Raw genomic sequence first — 21,833 nt, 5'->3', positions numbered from 1 at the left:
GTAGGTGGACGTGTGGCTTGCAGCCCAATGTCATGCAAACGCCTTCTGGTGGTCTGTGTAGAAAATGTTTGACACTTTTAGGTTTGGTTTGTGACGTCCACAATTGATCCAGAGTGTCCCAGGAGCCATTTTTCAACTTCACATCTCCAGGAAACATATTTCTGGTGCTACTGTGAGCAGCCTGCATGGCCTAAACGTGTTACCATGGTCTCCAGCATCTCTGGACTTGTCTCCCATTGAGCACATCTGGGACATCATTGGTCGAGAATTTCAAAAGGAGTTGCCAGCAGAGGATCTTGATTATTTGCTCAAGTGCATTCAGCATGGCAGAACAGTCTTCAGACAACCATTAATAACCTCATTAATACACACCCTGGCTGCTAAGTGTGAGGATTGCTGCATGTGGCGATCATACTCAATAAATTTGAGATTCTTTAAAAATATTTCCCCTTTTTTTTATCATTTGCATGTCATTAACATGTCTGTATGGGTATGCATAACTTAAGACAGGAACACTTGATTGTATGGATCCCTTTAGACATCCTAAATGAGCCTCTCTAGTATATGTTTCAACAGTTATGAGTTGTATGTCATTAAAATATATGGCTTATGGGTACATTTTCCTGTGATGGCCACATCAAAGGCTGGGGGTTCCTTTTATGAAGTTCAAGGAGACTCATGCCTGGCCTCTCGTACTAATGTAGGTTTACTCTGTATGGTCGCACTGTATCAAAGCATTTTAAGCAATTAAGGAAATTACAGTTTACATTTGTCCTTGACGCAGCACACATTCATTTTAACTTTCCTTCCTAATGAATTCTTCATGGAAGTGGTTACAATAAGTGGCTTATTGAAAGTAAATTGGCATATGTAAAAGGGTTATTTACCCCGGGCAAGTTTAAAATAAAGATTGCTGCTTCGTAAATGGCTGCCGAGGAGGGTTTTTTTCTAAGCTTGATTGAAATAAAACTCTAGATCATAGGCTCTGTGGTCATTAAATTGTCTGGCCATCATAGTCACCTCTGTGTGTAAAGATCCTCTGGATGGAGACTGTAGTTACAAGATGTCTACTTTTTGGAGGCTGAGGTTGTAATACTACGATCTATCACTTTAGGATTCCTGTAGCTTGAAATTTGTAACAAACTGTTGTATATCCGAAATTATAGACAAAATAATCCAGTCTTGTATGTTATCTTACTGGATGAATATTCTCATGTATTACCTTTTTAATGTATATTTGATTGGATACATTTTACCGAAAGGATTTCTGAAATACGCTCCTCTGTAAATATTTTATAAAGCTGAGATTAAAGCCGAGGAAATTTATAGAACTTGGTTATACTTATCCATCACCATTATTTTTGAGAATTTATCCTTTAACGCTTTCTGTACACCTTCAATAGCTGTTGGCTGAATGCGTGTTCGAGTGACCGCCATTTCTTCCAAACTCCTCCTGGGTACGGCCATGCATGTGTTTTCAAGGGCGCAGTCAGACGGCCTTATAAATCGGACGTAAATCGAACTGCAATACATGGATTGGTCATTGGCTCTCCCTACCCAAGCATGACTGTTTTATATATTTCTATGAAGCTGTTATGCTCGGGTTGGGCGACCCACCGGCCAGTCCATGCATTGTGGTCCGATGTCTGTCCGATTTATATGGCCGTCTGACTGGGAGTCTGTTCAAAGCAAGTACAGGTGCTTGATGCACCCTCTGCGTGGCCAAATAATTTAATACAGTAGTCTTCAAAATAATAGCAATGTGTTCAAAAACCTGAGTTAAGCACACAATCTTTATACTAGTTTTTATTTCCATGCATTGGGAACATTGCACACTGTTTTCTAATTCAAAACATAAAGAGAAATGTATATAATTTTTACTTTACAGAAAATAACAAAAAATTAACATTGGGCTGTGCTAAAAAAAAATAGCAGTGTCTGCATTTGTCTTCGCAAATGCACTTTTTTTTTTGAGGATTTAGCATTCTTGTGAATCACTAACCTAATATTTAGTTGTATACCCACAGTTTTTTAGAACTGCTTCACATCTATGTTGCATAGAGTCAACCAACTACTGGCACCTGTCAACTGTCATTCCAGCCCAGGATGCTCTGACTACATACCACAATTTTTTAACATTTGTTGGCTTTGCATCAGAAACTGCATTTTTGATGTCACCCCACAAGTGTTCTATCGGATTAAGGTCCGGGGATTGGGCTGGCCACTCCATAACTTCAATTTTGTTGGACTAGAATGAAGGTTTTGCTTGTTTACTGGTGTGTTTAGGGTTGTTTTATTGAAACACCCATTTCAAGGGTATATCCTCTTCAGCGTAAGGCAACATGACCTCTTCAAGTATTTTAATGTATGCAAACTGTTCCATGATCCCTGATATGCGGTAAATAGGTCCGGCGCCATAGTAAGAGAAACATGCCCATATCATGATGTTTGCACCGCCATGCTTCACTGTCTTCATAGTGTACTGTGGCTTGAATGCAGAGTTTGGGGGTCGTTTGACAAACTGTCTCAGGCCCTTGGTTCCAAAAAGAACAATTTTACTTTCATCAGTCCACAGAATGTTTCTCCATTTCTCTTTAGGCCAGTTGATGTGTTCTTTGGCAAATTGTATCCACTTCAGTACATGTCTTTTTTTTGACAGTGTGACTTTGCGGGGACATCTTGCTAAGAGATTAGCTTCACACAGGCGTCTTCTAACTGTCACAGTACTTACTGGTAACTTGAGACTGTGATCATCCTGGAGCTGATCATTGGCTGAGCTATTCTTCAATCCATTCGATTGGTAGTCTTCCATGTCTCTCTGGTTTTGCTTTCCATTTTAAAGTATTGGAGCGTAAAATAGCTGAACAACCTATCATTGCCTGCACTTCTTTATAAGTTTTACCCTCTCCAATCAACTTTTTAATCAAAGTACGCTGTTCTTCTGAACAATGTCTCGAATTACCCATATTTCTCATGCTTTCAAGGAGAAATGCATGTACAACATGTGCTGACTTCACCTTTAAATAAGGGCCCCCTGATTCACACCTGTTTCTTCACAGAATGATTGACCTCACTAATTGAACTCCACACTGCTATTATTTTAACACACCCCCTTTCAATTCAAATACTCAAAAACATGCAGATCATGAATGCGGAGTCTGTCGGTTTTCTTAGAATCTACTGCACCAACTGGTAAATTGTTTGACATGTGGTAATAAAATTTATACCAAAACAGTGATTAATCTGGTTGGTCATATTGGACTGCTATTATTTTGAACACTACTGTACCATCCTCCTACCTACTTTGTTTTGTTTTTTTTTCTATACCTCTCTGCCCTCCTTTAGATTCTATAAAGATACAGCTGTCAATCAACGGAGATTGGGGTGGAGAGAGGTAGAAAACAAGCAGGCGGGAAGATGCACAGAACTGCTCTGTCGCGTCAAGGGTAAAACAAGCGCCTGTGCTTGGTTTTGAACACTCATTTTGTGCTGACAGACTCCTTTTAATGGAGAGTGGGAAGTAGCCGCTGCTTATTTCTAGCTTGTACTAAAGGTTCAGTTATTAAAACTGCCTAATCTTCCTTTCACCCTACATTATCAAGTCGGGTCACCTGCTTGTACATAAGATCAGTCTCCAGTCCTTCCAAAATGGGCTTTTTCAGGCGGCTATTCCCTGAATATGGAGGCCTTAAGGATAGGGCTGGTTTGTTTTTCTTTGATTTTATGGTATAATATAGAGTTGAAAAGTCAGCTTAATTTGAGCTCAATTGTATCTAATACAGAGAGTACAACATCCTTGTGTAATAGCCCAACATACAGTACACTACCGTTCAAAAGTTTGGGGTCACCCAGACAATTTTGTGTTTTCCATGAAAACTCATACTTTTATTTATCAAATGAGCTGCAAAATGAATAGAAAATATAGTCCAGACATTGACAAGGTTAGAAATAATGATTTTTATTTGAAAGAATAATTTTCTCCTTCAAGCTTTGCTTTCGTCAAAGAATGCTCCCTTTGCAGCAATTCCAGCATTGCAGACCTTTGTCATTCTAGCTGTTAATTTGCTGAGGTAATCTTGAGAAATTTCCCCCCATGCTTCTTGAAGCCCCTCCCACAAGTTGGAATGGCTTGATGGGCACTTTTTGCGCACCATACGGTCAAGCTGCTCCCACAACAGCTCAATGGGGTTGAGATCTGCATTACAGATAGAATACCAGCTGCCTGCTTCTTCCCTAAATAGTTCATGCATAATTTGGAGGTGTGCTTTGGGTCATTGTCCTGTTGAAGGATGAAATTGGCCCCAATCAAGTGCTGTCCACAGGGTATGGCATGGTGTTACAAAATGGAGTGATAGCCTTCCTTATTCAAAATCCCATTTACCTTGTACAAATCTCCCACTTTACCAGCATCAAAGCAACCCCAGACCATCACATTACCTCCACCATGCTTGATAGATGGCGTCAGGTATTCTTCCAGCATCTTTTCAGTTGTTCTGCTTCTCACAAATGTTCTTCTGTGTGATCCAAACACCTCAAACTTTGATTCGTCTGTCCATAAATTTTTTTCCAATCTTCCTCTGTCCAATGCCTGTGTTCTTTTGCCCATATTAATCTTTTCCTTTTATTAGCCAGTACTTGTCTTGTTGCTCAGTTGTGCAGCGGGGCCTCCCTCTTCTCTTTCTACTCTGGTTAGAGCCTGTTTGTGCTCTCCTCCGAAGGGAGTAGTACACACCGTGGTAGGAAATCTTCAGTTTCTTGGCAATTTCTCTCATGAAATAGCCTCATTTCTAAGAACAAGAATAGACTGTCGAGTTTCACATGAAAGTTCTCTCTTTCTGGCCATTTTGAGAGTTTCATAGAACAAACAAATGTAATGCTCCAGATTCTCAACTTGCTCAAAGAACAGAGAAATTAACCATTTATATAATTCGCTGCACTCTTGGGGTAATTTTGGTTGGTGGGCTGTTCACCACTGTTCCATGTTTTCACCATTTGTGGATAATGGCTCTCACTGTGGTTCGCTGGAGTCCCAAAGCTTTAGAAATGGCTTTATAACCTTTTCCAGACTGATAGATCTCAATTACTTTGTTTCTCATTTGTTCCTGAATTTCATTTGTTCCCTGTGTGTGGCTAAGGAAATTGTGCTCTGCTTGCCAAAGATGTGATAAACCACAGATAATTTATGTTTTAAGAAGGTGGTGGGCGGCAATAACGTTTTCACACAAGGCCCTGTAGGTTTGGATTGCTTTTTCCCTAAATAATAAAGACCTTAATTTAAAAACTGCATTTTGTGTTATCTTTGTCAAATATTTAAATTTTTTGTTTTGTGATCTGAAACAGACAAACATGCAAAAGAATAAGATATCCGGCAGGTGGCAAACACATTTTCACACCACTGTATATTAGGTTATGACCTTTCTTTAAAATGGTCTTCCCCAAGATTGGAAAATAATTGACAGTGGGAGGAAAATGGCATGAAGTAACAACTTTACTTACCTGATGAATTCCCTGTCTATCTTTGTTTGCTGTGTCTGACGTCTATGATCAACATGACCACTGCAGTCAATCATTGGCCTCAATGGTGTGTAATTGGTGCTAAGGCAAGTAATTGGCTGCAGCTCTCACTTTGGTAATCACTTAGGATTAGTGATGAGCGAGTGTGCTCATTTAACCCTTTAACTGAGGATGTTCTGGTGCTTACTGAGTATCGTCAGCGTGCTCGTATATTATATTATGTTTGAGTCCCTGCGTCTGCATGAGTTACGGCTATTAGACAGCCTCAACACATGCAGGGATTGCCTGTTTGTTAGGGAATCCTCACATGTGTTGATGCTGTCTCACAGCCGTAAGTCATACAAACGCAGGGACTCGAACATAATATACGAGCACGCCGAAGCTACTCGGCAAGCACTTGAGCATGCTCGGATAAAGGGTTATACAAGCACGCTCACTCATCACTACTTAGGCTTGATCAGTTGAGGACCTTTTGCACGTGATACTTTTCCACTTTGATGGGACGTTATTATGCATACACCAACCAAAAAAGCTTGTTTCTGTTGGATTGTGTGTGCTTATCCTCATGAAAGTGTGGCCTATGTTTCGGACTTGTAATTAACATTCAGCAGTCTAAAAAGTGTCTGTAATACATGTGTACCGATCTTTTCTCATAATGATTTTTTTTTTATGCTTGGTGACTTCAGTAATGTTTGGGCACCTTGTTGTTCTTTTCCCAGTAATTTAAGGAATGCTTCCCATCTAACTAGCATACATGGATGGATATTCTGTTTGAAAACTACTGTATTCTAAATTCCTGAAAAATGTGTTGGACACACTTAAACCTGCGTGAACATTTGTTACACTTGGAGCCTTTTTCCCATGCAGGAAAAGCTTTATATTTGGGCACATTAATCAATTTTTGTACATTTTCTGGTCCCATCCTAATGTTACGGACTTAAAGCTGCAATGAACCACATCCATCTCCCTAACTAATGGAGTGTTTGTGCTGAAGAAATGAACTTTTGTTGTAAGACACAAGTGTGGATGCCATATTAACAAGTGAGTCAGTATGCTCATACAGCCAATGACAGCTCTTATGAGCTTACATGATGCATAAATACCCCTTAAAAGACAAAACCAAAGTTAAAAACAAAATGAGCAAATACCCTGTAGTAAATAAATAACAGTACATGTAAGTCACATAGGATACTTAGTTGACACTATTTTCATGAAAAAGCCTAAAAACCATCCCACCGCAACAAGGTGTACGGGACGGTCCTATCTCTAGTAATAAAGCTGTGTCAGCAGACCTCAGTATAGATGTGGTAGAGCAGGACCCAGGTCCGACTGTTCAGACACCTGCCAAGGAAAGCTATATAGAGAAGATGCCCAGCTTAAAAGGGGGGACCAAGTCCCTGTCTGTACATAAAAACGAAAGCAAAACCAAAGACATGAGCCAGAAGACATGTTGGTAGAAGTGCAATGTGTAGGTTTACGTTCACACACTGTCCCTTTAACAGACAAACCAAAGAAATGAGCTGGAGCATAAGTTGGTATATGTGATATATGTGTAAGAGCACGCTCACACTGTGGCCATTTCACAGACAAAACCCAAGAAAAACAAAATGAGCATATACCCTGTAGTAAGTAAATAGGAATAGTACATGTAAATAACATGGGTTACTTAGTTAACACTATTTTGATCAAAAAAGTGTAAAAGCCATCTCACCACGACAAGGTGTAATCAAACAGGACGGTCCTATCCTGTCTCTAGTATTAAAACCTCACCCTGTGTCAACCGACCTCAATGTGAATAAGGGCAGAGTAGGACACGGGCCCGACTGTTCAGACACCTGCCCATGGGAAGCTATATACACTACCATTCAAAAGTTTAGGGTCACCCAGACAATTGTGTTTTCCATGAAAACTCATACTTTTATTTATCAAATGGTTGCAAAATGAATAGAAAATATGGTCCAGACATTGACAAGGTTAGAAATAATGACTTTTATTACAAAGAATAATTTTCTCCTTCAAACTTTGCTTTCGTCAATGAATGCTCCATTTGCAGCAATTCCAGCATTGCAGACCTTTGGCATTCTAGCTGTTAATCTGCCGAGGTAATCTTGAGACATTTCACCCCATGCTTCATGAGGCCCCTCCCATAAGTTGGATTGGCTTGATGGGCACTTTTTACGTACCATACGGTCAAGCTGCTCCCACAACAGCTCAATGGGGTTGAGATCTGGTGACTGCGCTGGCCACTCCATTACAGTTAGAATACCAGCTGCCTGCTTCTTCCCTAAATAGTTCATGCATAATTTGGAGGTGTGCTTTGGGTCATTGTCCTGTTGTAGGATGAAATTGGCACCAATCAAGCGCTTTCCACAAGGTATGGCATGGAGTTGCAAAATGGAGTGATAGCCTTCCTTATTCAAAATCCAATTTACCTTGTAAAAATCTCCCACTTTACCAGCACCAAAGCAACCCCAGACCATCACATTACCTCCACCATGCTTGACAGATGGTGTCAGGCACTATTCCAGCATCTTTTCACTTGTTCTGCGTCTCACAAATGTTCTTCTGTGTGATCCAAACACCTCAAACTTTGAATCGTCTGTCCATAAAACTTTTTTCCAATCTTCCTCTGTCCAATGTCTGTGTTCTTTTGCCCATATTAATCTTTTCCTTCTATTAGCCAGTCTCAGATATGGCTTTTTCTTTGCCACTTTGCCCTGAAGGCCAGCATCCTGGAGTCACCTCTTCACTGTAGACGTTGACACTGGCGTTTTGCGTGTACTATTTAATGAAGCTGCCAGTTGAGGAGCTGTGAGGTGTCGATTTCTCAAACTAGAGACTCTAATGTACTTGTCTTGTTGCTCTGTTGTGCAGCGGGGCCTCCCTCTTCTCTTTCTACTCTGGTTAGAGCCTGTTTGTGCTCTCCTCCGAAGGGAGTAGTACACACCGTGGTAGGAAATCTTCAGTTTCTTGGCAATTTCTCGCATGGAATAGCCTTCATTTCTAAGAATAAGAATAGACTGTCGAGTTTCACATGAAAGTTCTCTTTTTCTGGCCATTTTGAGCGTTTCATAGAACAAACAAATGTAATGCTTCAGATTCTCAACTAGCTCAAAGGACGGTCAATTTTATAGCTTCTCAAATAAGCCAAACCGTTTTCAGCTGGGCTAACATACTTGTGCAAGGGTTTTCTAGGGTTTTCTAAACATCCATTAGCCTTCTTACACAGTTAGCAAACACAATGTACCATTAAAACACTGGAGTGGTGGTTGTTGGAAATGGGGCTCTGTACACCTAGGTAGATATTGCAATAAAAACAAGATGTTTGCAGCTAGAATAGTCATTTACCACATTAGCAATGTATAGAGTGTATTTCTGATTCATTTCATGTTCGCTTCATGTTCGCTTCATTGAAAAAAAATGTGCTTTTCTTTCAAAAATAATTACATTTCTAAATGACCCCAAACTTGTGAAATGCCTAGCTCAAAAGGGGAGGCTTTCCCCGCTCCCCTTTTTTGCGCTAGGCATTTCATCTTTGTAGCTTCCCATGGTCAAATGTATGAACAGTCGGGCCCCTTTCCTGCTCTGCCCTTATTCACATTGAGGTCGGTTGACACAAGGTGAGGTTTTAATACCAGAGGGAAGATAGGACCATCCCATTTGGGTACACCTTGTCGCGGTGGGATGGCTTTTATTTTTTTATCAAAATAGTGTTAACTAAGCACCCTATGTTATTTGCATGTACTATTACTATTACTGCAGGGTATATGCTCATTTTGTGCTTTTTCTTGGGTTTTGTCTCTTAAATGACAATCTAAGATAAAAAAAAAAAAAAAAAAAACAATGAGCAAATACTCTGTATAAATAATAACAGTACATTAGTTGCCACTATTTTCATCAATAACCCTTGCCTTGATTTTTTTCCAGTATCTTCATGATGATGGTTTTCACATTAGCAAATCAAAGAAACACAAAAAAGTCAGTAATGCTAATGTGTTTTGTTCACATGTTGAAAGTACATGACGGTGATTGTGGGCCTATGGGTATGTTTAGCGTATGTACCGAGATCTTTCCCTGCAGATAGGTCTAAAAGATGTAGCGTAAGCATAGTGTAACTAGTGTTAGGCCATGTTCACACATTGCATTTTTTCAGAGTTTTTTTTTCTGCAGCAAAACCTTATCTCTTGCCAGGAGGTTTGTTCAGGATTTTTCTTGCTTTTTTTGGTGCGTTTTTGCTGCGTTTTTTTCACTGTCCTTTTTGTCTCTTTATGCATGTACATAAAGATCAGTGAAAAAAAAATAAAAAAATCTCATTCTGGTTTTGGCACAAAAAATGCTAAAAAACCCGACACCTGCGTTTTTGGTGCGTTTTTTTTTTCACCACCCATAACTTCCAATGGGTGAAAAAAACGCTGAAAAAAGTGACATGCTATGTTCTTCAAAAAACCATGCAAAGCACATAATACTGATCAAATAAAAACCAAGCTGTGTGCATGAGATTTCTGGAATCTCATAGACTTTGCTGGTACTGTAAAACGCAGCTGAAAATTTGCAGAAAAAAAAACGCTGAAAAAATGCAATGTGTGAGCAGAGCCTTAATCATCTATTAATGCAAGTCACAATCTTTCATGTTCCTGAAACTTGTTTTCTTTGTTTTATGATATGAAGCTTTAGGAAATTCACTTAAATTAAATTATAAATAACATTTTAGGAAAGGCTTGTCCACCATAACATCTTATCACTAGAAATGAGTGAATTGATTCACAGGATCCTAGGCCATGTCAGTAGTCATTATCTACTGGACAGGAGTCCTGCAATCTGCTTCCTATTTGTCATGATCACTGCGCACATTTTGATTGGTAGCGCGCATGATTTCTCATCAGGCCTACTACTCAGAAGAGGCGCTGGGTAGAGGGCTAACAAACAGGCAATCCCTGCATGTGTCACTACTGTTTAACAGCCGTGACACATGCAGCCGCGGTAACATAGATGCTGAGCACGCCGCAAATACGCAAGGGTTAACAACACACGCTCGCTCAACACTAGTGGTCACACACTATTGACATGGCAGCTGGACCAGTGTCCTGCAAGTTGATTCACTCATCCTTGGCCTTCAACTGTTCACATGATGGGTAATAAGTGTCTGACCACTGTGAACCCCAATTGAATTTGACTTTTAGGATTGCTACTTCCAATAGGTGGCACTATAGAGTTCTAGTCCTCTTCCTCTCTGAAGAAACAATTTGCATATTTAATTTCCCAGAGGAGCGGGTTTACAAGCCGCAGCATGTCCATTTCTGTAGCAAAGACTCCATTCTCCGCTACAGAAATTTCCCCAATAGAATGTCATTTGATGCGGTAAATCTTCATTGCTCACTGAACACATGAAGATTTAACGGTGTGATTAGAACGCAGCAAATATACGCCGCGACCAAAACCCTGCTATTCCTGATCGTGGGCACATAGCCTAACACTATTTCTATGACACTATACTTGTAGCAGATGCCTATAAATGGATAATTTTATTCCTTTTTTTTTTTTCTAATTAAGAGGATGTGCTATATATTTTCCATATGAATTGGCGTATGCTTACGGTATGTTGTTTAATCAGGTTCCTGGGCCGTCCGCTCCACTGTGCTTGGATAAGGCTTGGGAGGTATCAAGCTGCCTTCATCAAAGAATTTTTTTTACTTTTAATTTGCATTGCTAAAAACCTTTAAAATCTTCTGACAAAAATTTCTGCAGATAAATTTAAAGCACTGTTCAGATTTTAAATCTGTAACAAAATCCACTTTCATTACATGTAGATTTTGCTTTCGGTTCTGTGACAAAATCTGCACAAGAGGAAGTGCGCTGACGGACTACAATTGTCGAAAGCCGTGTTATCAGTCCCTCCTTAGCTGGTTGGAAAGAAGAACTCGACCTTCATGTGTTTTCTACAATTTGTGGCATGTGGTATATCCTCTAATAATACCTAATTGAATTGATTAGCCGGCCTGGCTCAAGGGCACATGTGCGGTACACCGCGATGATGTCGTTCCAGGCCGGCTAATCAAGATACGAGCTGGCAATGCCATCACATAAGAGTTGGTTCGCAGGGCTCTCATCCACCAACCACAGATCACTGACGTGGCCGATGGCTACTTTCATCCATTCATTTATTTTTATGTTGTGTTTTTTTTTTTATTATATAAACTTTCCCTCCAGCCTCGTCTGGCTTCTGAAGACATAGCAACCACTCGTGTATTTGTTCTACAGCCCGAGCACAATTCACATTCAGACTAATTGTAGATTACGTTTTCCTTTTCTACTTTTTGTCTAAAGAAGAAATTGGATCGCGAAACAGCTATTTATTTTGGCGTTTTGGCTTTTGTCAATTCGTTTTACTGGAAGTTGATCTCTGGGCGTAGATATGCTGCCAATTTTTACATGTTTTGTTTGTTATCAACAAGGCATAGGCCATGTTGATTGTACGAGCAGATAAATGCACTTTCCGTGACTTATCACAGAAGGAGCCGTCTTGTCTACTTGTTTACTGAGCCACAGACTTGTCCAAATCAGATTTTTGTCCTTTTGCTATTTTTAAAGCAAATGAGACTTTTGGCTCATTTACATTAGCCGACCTGTGGCATTAATCGACCGTGACCGGCTGCATGTTTGCCGATCAGCGATCGTGGACTAACCTGTTTACACAAGATGACCAAGCTTATGATGCACACAAAACAATAAGTAATAGGTATTTCAGTGCGCACAGGCTGCCATTGTTCTCGGCAGCACATGTTTTGTTTTACACCGGATAATGCGCTGCCGAGAACAATTGATTTTTTTTATTTTTTTTTTAGCAAGCTTAAAAATCTCTTAAGACAGCAAAGCGTGCCTACAGTTCAGCCATGATGTGTATTAAGCTTTACAGATTGTAAATTCAATTTATTCCAGTTTTTTACTTGATTTTATACTCCTTGTTGTGCAGCATACAGCACTGGAGTAATGTTTTTAATGTATTTTCATTTTAAGCATATTTTAATTCTTATTGTTCAATAGTGCCATATGAATATTATCTTTTATTAATTCTGTTTTATACTTTTTTTTTATAATGTTTGATCATATTGAGTTAAATATTTTTTCTCTTACAGGCGCTCAATGGATTTGTGCTGGTGGTGGCTTCCGACGGACTTGTCTTTTTTTCATCCTCCACCATTCAAGATTATCTTGGATTTCAGCAAGTATGTATTTTTTTCATTTGAAGTATAGAGCAATGTTAATGGTAAACATAGTAAAAATCTGTGTGTGATTCCTGCTTCTGTGTGACGTCCCCTTATGTTTTTACTGTTTTTAAACTCTTTTTTTATGTATAATAATATTAATGAAGATTGATATATGTTTTTGAATTGGTGTAGCCAACCATCAACTGAATTTTGATGCAAAATTTACTGATATTTTCAACTGTTCATAATTCCCTCCATCTTGACTAAAGTCCCAATTCCAACTGCCGAAAAACAGAGCCAAAACGTAATGCTGCCTCCACGATGCTTCACTGTGTGTATGGTGTTCTTTTGGTAATGCACATTGTTGGCTTTAGGCCAAACATAAATTTTGGAATTATGGCCAAAAAGATCAAAATTGATCTCATCACATCATAACACTTTTTTCCACATGTTTTGGCAGACTCTTAGCTTTTGGCAAAACATTGACAGACTTGGATGTTTTGCTTTGTAAGAAAAGGCTTTCGCCTTGCCACCCTACCTCACAGGCCACATGAAGAGTACGGGAGACTGTTGTCTCATGCAGTACACAACCAGTCCTTGCCAGAAATTCCTGTAGCGCCTTTAATGTTGCTGTAGAACTCTTGGCAGTCTCCCAGACCAATTTTCTTGTTGTGTTTTCATCAGTTTTTGGGGGACGTTCACTTGTAGATAATGTCGATGTTGTGCCTGATTTAAGCCACTTGTCGATGACCGCCTTCACAATGTTTCATGGTATATACATATTTGTACAGAATATGGGTCACATTAAGGGAGAAAAAAGTTCTGAAATGGTTCTTCTTGGTGTGATTTTTGTTTCCATGACAAACACTTGGCATTTTAACAGTGGTGTGTTGACTTTTTATATCCACTGTAGATACTGATTGGGTTTCAAACACCCAGCACCCCGCTATATGCAGCTCCATTGGCGAATGGATATAAACAGTGTACGAAGACGGAACAGTGTAATGGCCAATATCTGCAGCTCTGCTTCTATTCACTTCAATATAATCTAAGCTGCAGCACCCGAGAATGGCCACTGTGCGGTGTATGGCGTCTGCTCCATTCACTGTTTATATCTGTCTGCTATCAGAGCTGCAAACTGCTAAACGGTGGGTGTTTCCTGAGTGTCGGACCACCAATAATCTGATATTATTTATCCCAAGAATAGGCCATCAATATCTAAATAGTGGGCAACCTCTTTAAGAGTACCCATTGATCATGTTTTATATTTTCCGCAGCGTTTTTGCTGCCAAGAGTTGCGGAAACGCTGCAGAACTTTCTAAGCCTAAAGTGATGTAAAACTAAAATATCTTTTCAACAGCTTTATTAATTTTAAAGAAGCTCTGCTACAAAAATGTTATCCCCTAAATACACTCCTCAACATTGAAATTGCAAGGAAGGAATAGTCGTGGAATTATGGAAATCGCAGGATTGATAGACATGTTAATATACAAATGGTGAAAAATGGAAACACAATTTTCAAAACATCTCGATTTAGTCAGTATCGAGTATGAGTGCCACATGCAGATATGTCTGCACTTAGCCTTAGCTGTAGTCAATGACATCTGAGGAATATTCTGCCATTCTGAATGCGCTCAGACACCCAAATCATCAGCATCTGCTGCTGGCAGCTCCCTTTTGCTATTGCCGACCAATGATGTCCTCGATGTGCTCATGCAGGCCATGGTAGCATGTTTAATCCATTCAGTCTGCTCACAGGAGAGAGAGCTGTCAATCATGAGTAGGACCGCCCACTGGACTCGTATACATAGAACCACCAGAGATTTTATAAATAAAATACAAATTATCCTGAATCATTTCCAATAAACCTATATATCCTCCTTCTCAGCTTCTCCTTCTCTATACTGTGCTCCCCACAGATCGGTTTTCATGTACAGTACAACCTGACAGGTTCTCCTTACGTCATCCATGTATGAAGTCATCCAGAATTTAAAACCGTAACTTAATGCATTAGTGAAAGTGAGAGACGCGACCATAATCCGGGCAGTGAGTACAATATATCTGGCAGGGCTGTGGAGTCGGAGTCTTGGAGTCGGAGTCGGTGCTCATTTTGGTGGAGTCTGTATAAAATGGACCGACTCCGACTCCTAAAATATATAATAAATTGCGTACAGTAGTTCAATACACTTTGTGGGGAATATTTTTTCATAGGAATTTGGGAAAGTTATGAAATGTCCTATAAATGGCTGTTCTATTCCTGATCTAAGGCTACATTCACACACAGCGTTTTTGCTGCGTTTTTTGAGGATACGTTTTTCAGCTGCAAAAGCACATCAGCTTTTTAAAAAACCGCATCACCTGAAAGGTTTTTGAGCTCATAGATAATGTTTTCAATAGCAAAAGCAGATTAGATAAATGCTGAACAAACTGACATGCTCATTCTTTGTGAGGATCCGTTTTTGAGCCCAAAAACGGATCCTCACAAAACGATGTGTCTGAATGTCATATCTTGAAACCCATTGACTTTGCTGGGATGCCCAGAGACACTGCATTTTACTGCAAAAAACGGATCCGCAAAAACGCTGTGTGAATCATGGCCGTAGCCAGTGGGGGGCAGCTGCCCCCCCCTAGAAGCAGGGGCACGCACCTATCAAAACTCACTTGTATGCTGCAGTGCTCCCGTCCTGCACTGGCTCCAGACTGCAGGGGGCAATCTTCCCTCCTCTGTCCTGTCTTCTGCCCTCTTCACCAGAGAGAGGAGGGGGAGTGGTGCCTGCCCTGCACAGGATCCGATTCCTGGGCACGGAGCTGGAGAAAGTGAAAGTACTACTGCTCATCTCTGTCACAGGAAGGTAACTAATGCTAATATTGTAGGTGATTATTATGTGCTCTCTGTACAATGTGTGTGACCTATATGTGCGATATGTGCAATGTACTATTTGCTGTCATCTGTCTATCACACTCTATCCCTCCATCTATCCATCATTATATTCTATCTAAATATCTTGATTATTGTATCATAAAAATGATTAAATGTCTGATGTTCACATTGTACTACAATAAATTTTTCACTTAAATATAAGCAATATATGTCGGAGTCGTGGAGTCTGAGTCGGTGTAAGGGAAATTGAGGAGTCGGAGTCGCAGGTTTGGCTTACCGACTCCACAGCCCTGAATTATCTGGTCTTGTATTTAGATTTACCTCTGCTGTGATGGCAGACGTGTAATGACTGGGTTAAAAATGGACTTTTATTCTTCCGGCTGTAAGGTCCAAGCCCTGCAAAAAAAGTTGCGTGTGAAGTTCTAATTAAATACTATGACTTTGATTGCTTTGGTATTTCCTCAGTATCAGCTGGCACAGATGAGGCTTTCACAAGCCAAGTAAAACAGAGATTTTTTTTTCTAGGTTTTGTTTCTATTATATTAAACGGTGTCCGTAGAACAACAGGGATTGAAATGTTATACTGTGTGCCGAGCACTGATTCCATTTAAACACCCAGCGCTGTGTGCAAAGCCTTAAACCCTTACAGCTACAATCTAAAAGAATAATTCACTAGGTTGAAAAAGTAAGGAAAATATAAGCAAAATAAGAAAAAATTAACCTTTTTTTTTTCTAAATGAAATACAATGTTCTGCAAAAGTAAAAAAAAAAATGGGAGCCATGTACTTACTAGTATAATTATTCAGGGCAGCAACCAAAGGAGTGCTGGTAATGCTGAATAAAATAATGTACGTTTATTTGAGCAATATTTAAAATGGCACATACAAAACTTAGGACACTAGTATACAACTGGGAGATATTGATATCGAACAGGTAAATGCACAAGTCAAAGTAAGAGACTGCAAGCGTCCCTCTGTCTGAAGCCTTTATAGACTGTGCAAGCGCGACGCGCAGTCTGGCTCCAGACAGAAGAACGCATGGAGCCGTTACAGGTAAGAGGAGTGTATGGCGTCGGAGATCGTGGTAGGCGTACTTACTGAATGTATACCACGATCTCCGGCGCCATACTTACATACTTACCTGACCGGGAGGAGCGTTGCCGCGACGCCTCTCTTCTCTCCAGAGACCGGTGCAGGAGTGAGGCGTTGGAATCGGCGCATGGCGCTATCCGGCGCCATTTTACTGAAGATACATTTGCAGTGTGCCTCCAGCAAAATGGCGGTATGGGCACGCGCGTACTTCGGCGCCGCACTCCTCCCCCAGTTTCCGGCAGAACAGGACACAGCGCTGGAGCACAGGGAAGAAAGATGAGAATAAGTGTTTATTTTTTTGTTTGAGGGGTGAGGGGTGCCATGCATACCAGGATTGGGGGTGAGGGGTGCAATGCATATCAGGATTGGGGGTGAGGGGTGCCATGCATACTAGAATTGGGGATGAGGGGTGCCATGCATACCAGAATTGGGGATGAGGGGTGCCATGCATACCAGAATTGGGGATGAGGGGTGCCATGCATACCAGGATTGGGGATGAGGGCAGCACATAACAGGAAGGGGCAACAGGATTGGAGGCAGCACAAATACCAGGATGGGAGACCATATACCAATAAAAAATGCTCGCCACCCGGGTGTAGAATGGGTTCAATAGCTAATATAAATAAATAAATATATATATATATATATATATATATATATATATATATATATATATATATATATATATAAAATACAGTTGTAATATTGAAAATGGATACCTAAGAAAGCATAGGTGCAGAGAAGGGTATTTCAGAAAATATGCTAATGAAACAGCCAAATCGAAGTATAGATTAAAGATGTCAAATAAGGATAAGTAACTGGTAAAAGTGCACAGTGGCATAGATAACCTCACCGGTCAGGAAAACTGAACCCGATGCGCGTTTCGCATCTAGCTTCCTCAAGGCGTGATCACTTTTTGGTAAAATTTATATGAATGGTTGTGTTTAGTGACCGAAGACTTTAAGGCTAGGTTGCCACAACTAGTATGGTGTATGTTTTTTCCGCTGCATATTTTTGAACGTATTACGCTTTGCTAGAACTGTATTATAGGTTTTATGAAAATCTCATGTTCACTTAAGGAAACTGACATGCTGCAGCATACAAAATTGCACCGCAGGTTGATTTCTTTTGGAGTAAATGGGTTTATTTGCAGATTTTCCCCATAGACCTGAATAAGATAGGTAAAAATACACATCTGTTTTTAGTGCGTTTCCACTTCAGAAACACAATAAATACAATATTAATTCGCTTGTGACTTTTCTCAATAACGTTTTATCAAAACAAGGTAACAGGAGGTATTCAAAACAAAGCAGTTTTATTTGCAATCTGACGTACCCAAAGGAGACAAAAAACGCAGATGAAAAAAACGCAATAAAAACGCACGTAAAAAAAATGCAGTATTTAGGGCAATGAAAAAACCCAAGTAACCTAATTTAGCTAATTGGTGCAGAAATGATGCCACATCAGAAAGTCACCAAATATTCATTGTGGGAGCGAGCTTAACCTAAAACCAAATGGGCTCAAAGGTCGCCACGTCCATCGGGATCGTGGTGTTGGTCACCCACCTTGGATGTCCTCTGGCTGCTTCCATGTCTGCTCAACTGCTTATAAATGAGAGTCTGCACCTGTGCAAAACTGTGTGCACCCTCGGGACAGTCAGGGAAGCAATCACATGGGTAAATTACATGCCCGTCCCAACCTTGTTTTCTATAAATGCAGCGACCCCAGTGTTCATTGTTTTATCTTTCATATGAATGGTCATCAGGGGGCCTTGAATTGTATAGCTGGGGGTCTGTAATGATGAGGGGTAGAGTTTCTTGTCACAGAACAGTTTATGGCATTTTAGTAATGCTACCAGAAAGTGGGCAACCCTCTTAAAGACTGCAGCCATATTGATTTTCACTTTGAAATACGCTTTTAAGAAGAAATTGACCTCAATTTGGATGACCATAGGGTTCAGGATCCTGAAATTCCAAAAATGGCAGTTGAAATCAAGAAAATATCTGTTTCCTTTTATGTCTTTTGTTAGTTTCCTTCACTTGAAGTATTCATCCAACTGGAATCAAAATAGGCTTTTAACCGGATTAGCTGGTTCCTCCTAATTGTTACTATAAAATACTTTTTTTCTCATTGCTATTTTTCTTTTAAGTTGAACCAAGACCTTTCTGCATCCAATAAAGTTTTATATCCAAATATTAGCTCACGCTAAATAAACCACCATATAAAACGTTCCCCGTCAGCTCTCACTTAGTGCCATATGTCTGTTCAGCGTTCTGCAGTTACCGTTTACATTATTAATATGTTAGGTCTACACGAAACACCCCCAAACATGCAGCCATGTTTGATTATCAGCCATTTACAGCTTATCAAGTAATGAAAAATGATGGCAACGAATGTTTTTAATAAAATGTTTTTAATGAAGTCTTCTTTACCCAAATGGCAAAAAAATAGACGTAATTTGCCCAACTAGTACGTTCTCTAGCACTCCACCACCTCTGATCACCATGTCCAAAAATTAGCAGGAAACCCATGCCATTTTTGGAATGTTAGTAGACCATGTCATGTGTTGTTTATTACTTTTGTCTTTTTTTTTTTAAATGTTGAAATAAAGTTTAACTTTCAGGCAATTGCAGTAAAATAATGTGCCTCTCTTCTGTGTTTTTTTTCCCAGTCTGATGTAATCCACCAAAGTGTTTTTGAGCTGATCCATACGGAAGATCGGCCTGAATTCCAGCGTCAGCTGCATTGGGCTTTAGACCCTGCTCAGCCTTCAGACACACAGAGGTCTCCAGGTACAGTATTGTTTTTTTATTAAGATGCTTGTTGCCTTGGGGTGTGATTGGCATCTATGTATAAGTAAGTAGTGATAGGTTGAAATGATCTTAAGTTTATGTAAGAGAAACAAAGATAGTTAAAGCGATTGTCCATCAGAGAAAAAGAAAATTTGGGAAAAGGCTCAGTGATTTTGAAATCAATAAAAAAAATTAAAAAAAATAAATATACATATGAGTATTTCTCACTGATCTTTCACTTCTCCCATTCTGACACTGGGTTTCCTCTGGCTTTTTATCAATGAATAGGAAATACTATTCAGCCAATCGCTAGTCACAATCGGAGCCAGCTCAGTCAGTGATTGGCTGTTGGCATTTCCTGTGTGTCAAGAGGGGACTTGAAAGTTTCTGAGCGATGGAGACCCAGGCTGTGTCCAATGGGAGTAACGGGATAGTGAGGGTGAGTATCGCCACTTTTATTTTTTATTTTTTTAACTACTGTGAGCCTTTTGTTAATTTTTTTCCCTTGTACTGGTAGCCCCTTTAAAAATGTTTTTTGCTTTGCTAAATCACTGAAAATAAATCAAGCTGGGCTTTTATTCAGTACATTTTCGCGTATTCTTGTTTTATGATAGCTGCTGAAAGTCTGCATGCTAATTGTAGGTAATTACATGCAGCAAACCCAGAATCAAGCCCCTCCCTGTATTTAATCCCTTAATTATGTAATTAGACGCTTTCATAGAATGACCTCATATGGGCAGTTTACGGATATTTGTTTGTCTGTTTCTCCTGTGGTTGTATATGTCCTCCTTGGCGACACTACAATAAAGAAATTCTAAACCTTGAAATGAAGAGTAAAAGTAGATCAGGGATAGACTTGATCCAGTGTTTTTGAGTGTGCCGACTTTTCTGTAAATTCCTGTAATGGTCTTTCAGAAATCTAGCCCGGTTATACAGCTTAGTTTCCGTTTGATCTCTTCGACTTTTGCCTGGCATATGACTTGGCTTTGGGCTTGGCCAAGTGGTTGGAGCTTGATATCCATGGCGGAGTAGTGTAGGGAGGAGTTTGGCAGCGTCTCTCGTAAAGCGATTGCTCCTGTGTCTAGAGGAGAGATAGTTGCCGAACGATCAACCATACCGTCTGTTCTGCCAACAGCTGTCTGTTGTGTATGGGGCCCCTTAGAATCCTCTATAATTTTTCATAATTACTATGTTTTATGTGCCCTAGTAAAGAAATAGTCAATATCCAACAAAGCTCTGAATACTCTTTGCACATTCGATCAACACCTCTTGTACACATTTTTAAAAGTGTGAAAGTATTCCTTAGCGGGCATACTCCTGTACGACAAGCATGGATTTCTCCCCCTGCCTTCTTGGTACAGGTTGTTCATGTGTCTTGGCTTATAATGATGGTCCTTTTCTCCATTTGTTTAGTCTGCTTGCGCTTCGGTATACTGTAACGCATTTCCTTCACCTCTCACACCTGCTGGGCTTAATGCTGAACACATTTTCTGCTCCTCATGTTACCGCAAGAGACCATGAAATCAACCCCTATGGTTATATGAACACACAGTGGCATTATAATTCACATAAGCTATTGAAGGATTGCAATATTTGATGCATGTAGCATGAGTGGTCTACAAACTGGTCCCACCATTGTTTCATTAATTAATGATCTGCTCTAATGCATTAAATCGGGGATCAACAAATACCAAAGACTTGAGAAACCTTTTAGAAGCCTCCAATATCCAAATTAATTTAATTTAATTTGTGACCAGTCAACATTAGAAACATTTTATAACGTTAAAACCAGTTATACATTTCTTGTAGCATTTGTTTCTGCTGCATTTTAAGTTCCTTAATACAGCGACATTATCCGTATACCTCACAACATTTTATTTTTATTATTTTTAAGAGTCTGAGTACTGTGCTCTATCTCTCGAGTACACTTAAAGTGACTGAGTGTCAGCACAGCCCTCTCTGACAGTAGAAAGATCCTCAATGAACCCTCCCCACCCCTCCAGGCCAGAAGGCCACAGTGGAGGTCGGGGATTAGTGGCCTCTCATAGCTGGAGCTTATGGATACCCAAATACCCAAATCTTGCTCCCAGCATCTACCTGGACTGCCATCCAAGCAGAACTAGGAGCCAGTCTAGACTGCCTCCCTTCCCGAGAGAGGGGAACCTGATGTCCACACACCCCCCCTCCTAGACCGATCAGGAGGGAGCTCATAATGGAACCACACACAGAACAAGTCCTAGTGAAGTGGACACTTGTGAAAATGTTTTTCACTTGTGTGTCACCCGTCAAAATAAATAGTGGAGGCTTTCCAGTGTAATGGTACCTCGATTTCAAAATTCCCCATCCTTGT

General features: G+C 40.1%; 1 protein-coding gene across 5 annotated transcripts in view; it reads left to right on the top strand.

The window, feature by feature from the left end:
* The window catches only part of AHR (aryl hydrocarbon receptor), a 143,481-nt gene that overhangs the window by 81,793 nt on the left and 39,855 nt on the right, over window positions 1-21,833 (top strand). For all 5 annotated transcript variants that reach the window (XM_073677853.1, XM_073677852.1, XM_073677850.1 and 2 more), the window contains exons 4-5: window positions 12,648-12,737; window positions 19,363-19,483. In XM_073677853.1, coding sequence (XP_073533954.1) covers window positions 12,648-12,737; window positions 19,363-19,483 — 211 coding nt within the window. The remainder of the gene's footprint in view (window positions 1-12,647; window positions 12,738-19,362; window positions 19,484-21,833) is intronic.

This window comes from Phyllobates terribilis, unplaced genomic scaffold, assembly GCF_046119375.1.
Source record: "Phyllobates terribilis strain yellow unplaced genomic scaffold, ASM4611937v1 Scaffold_4__5_contigs__length_816908805, whole genome shotgun sequence".
NCBI classification, from domain to species: Eukaryota; Metazoa; Chordata; class Amphibia; order Anura; family Dendrobatidae; genus Phyllobates; species Phyllobates terribilis.
The sequence above is the reverse complement of the archived record's forward strand: the minus strand, read 5'-3'. Positions and strand labels throughout refer to the sequence as shown.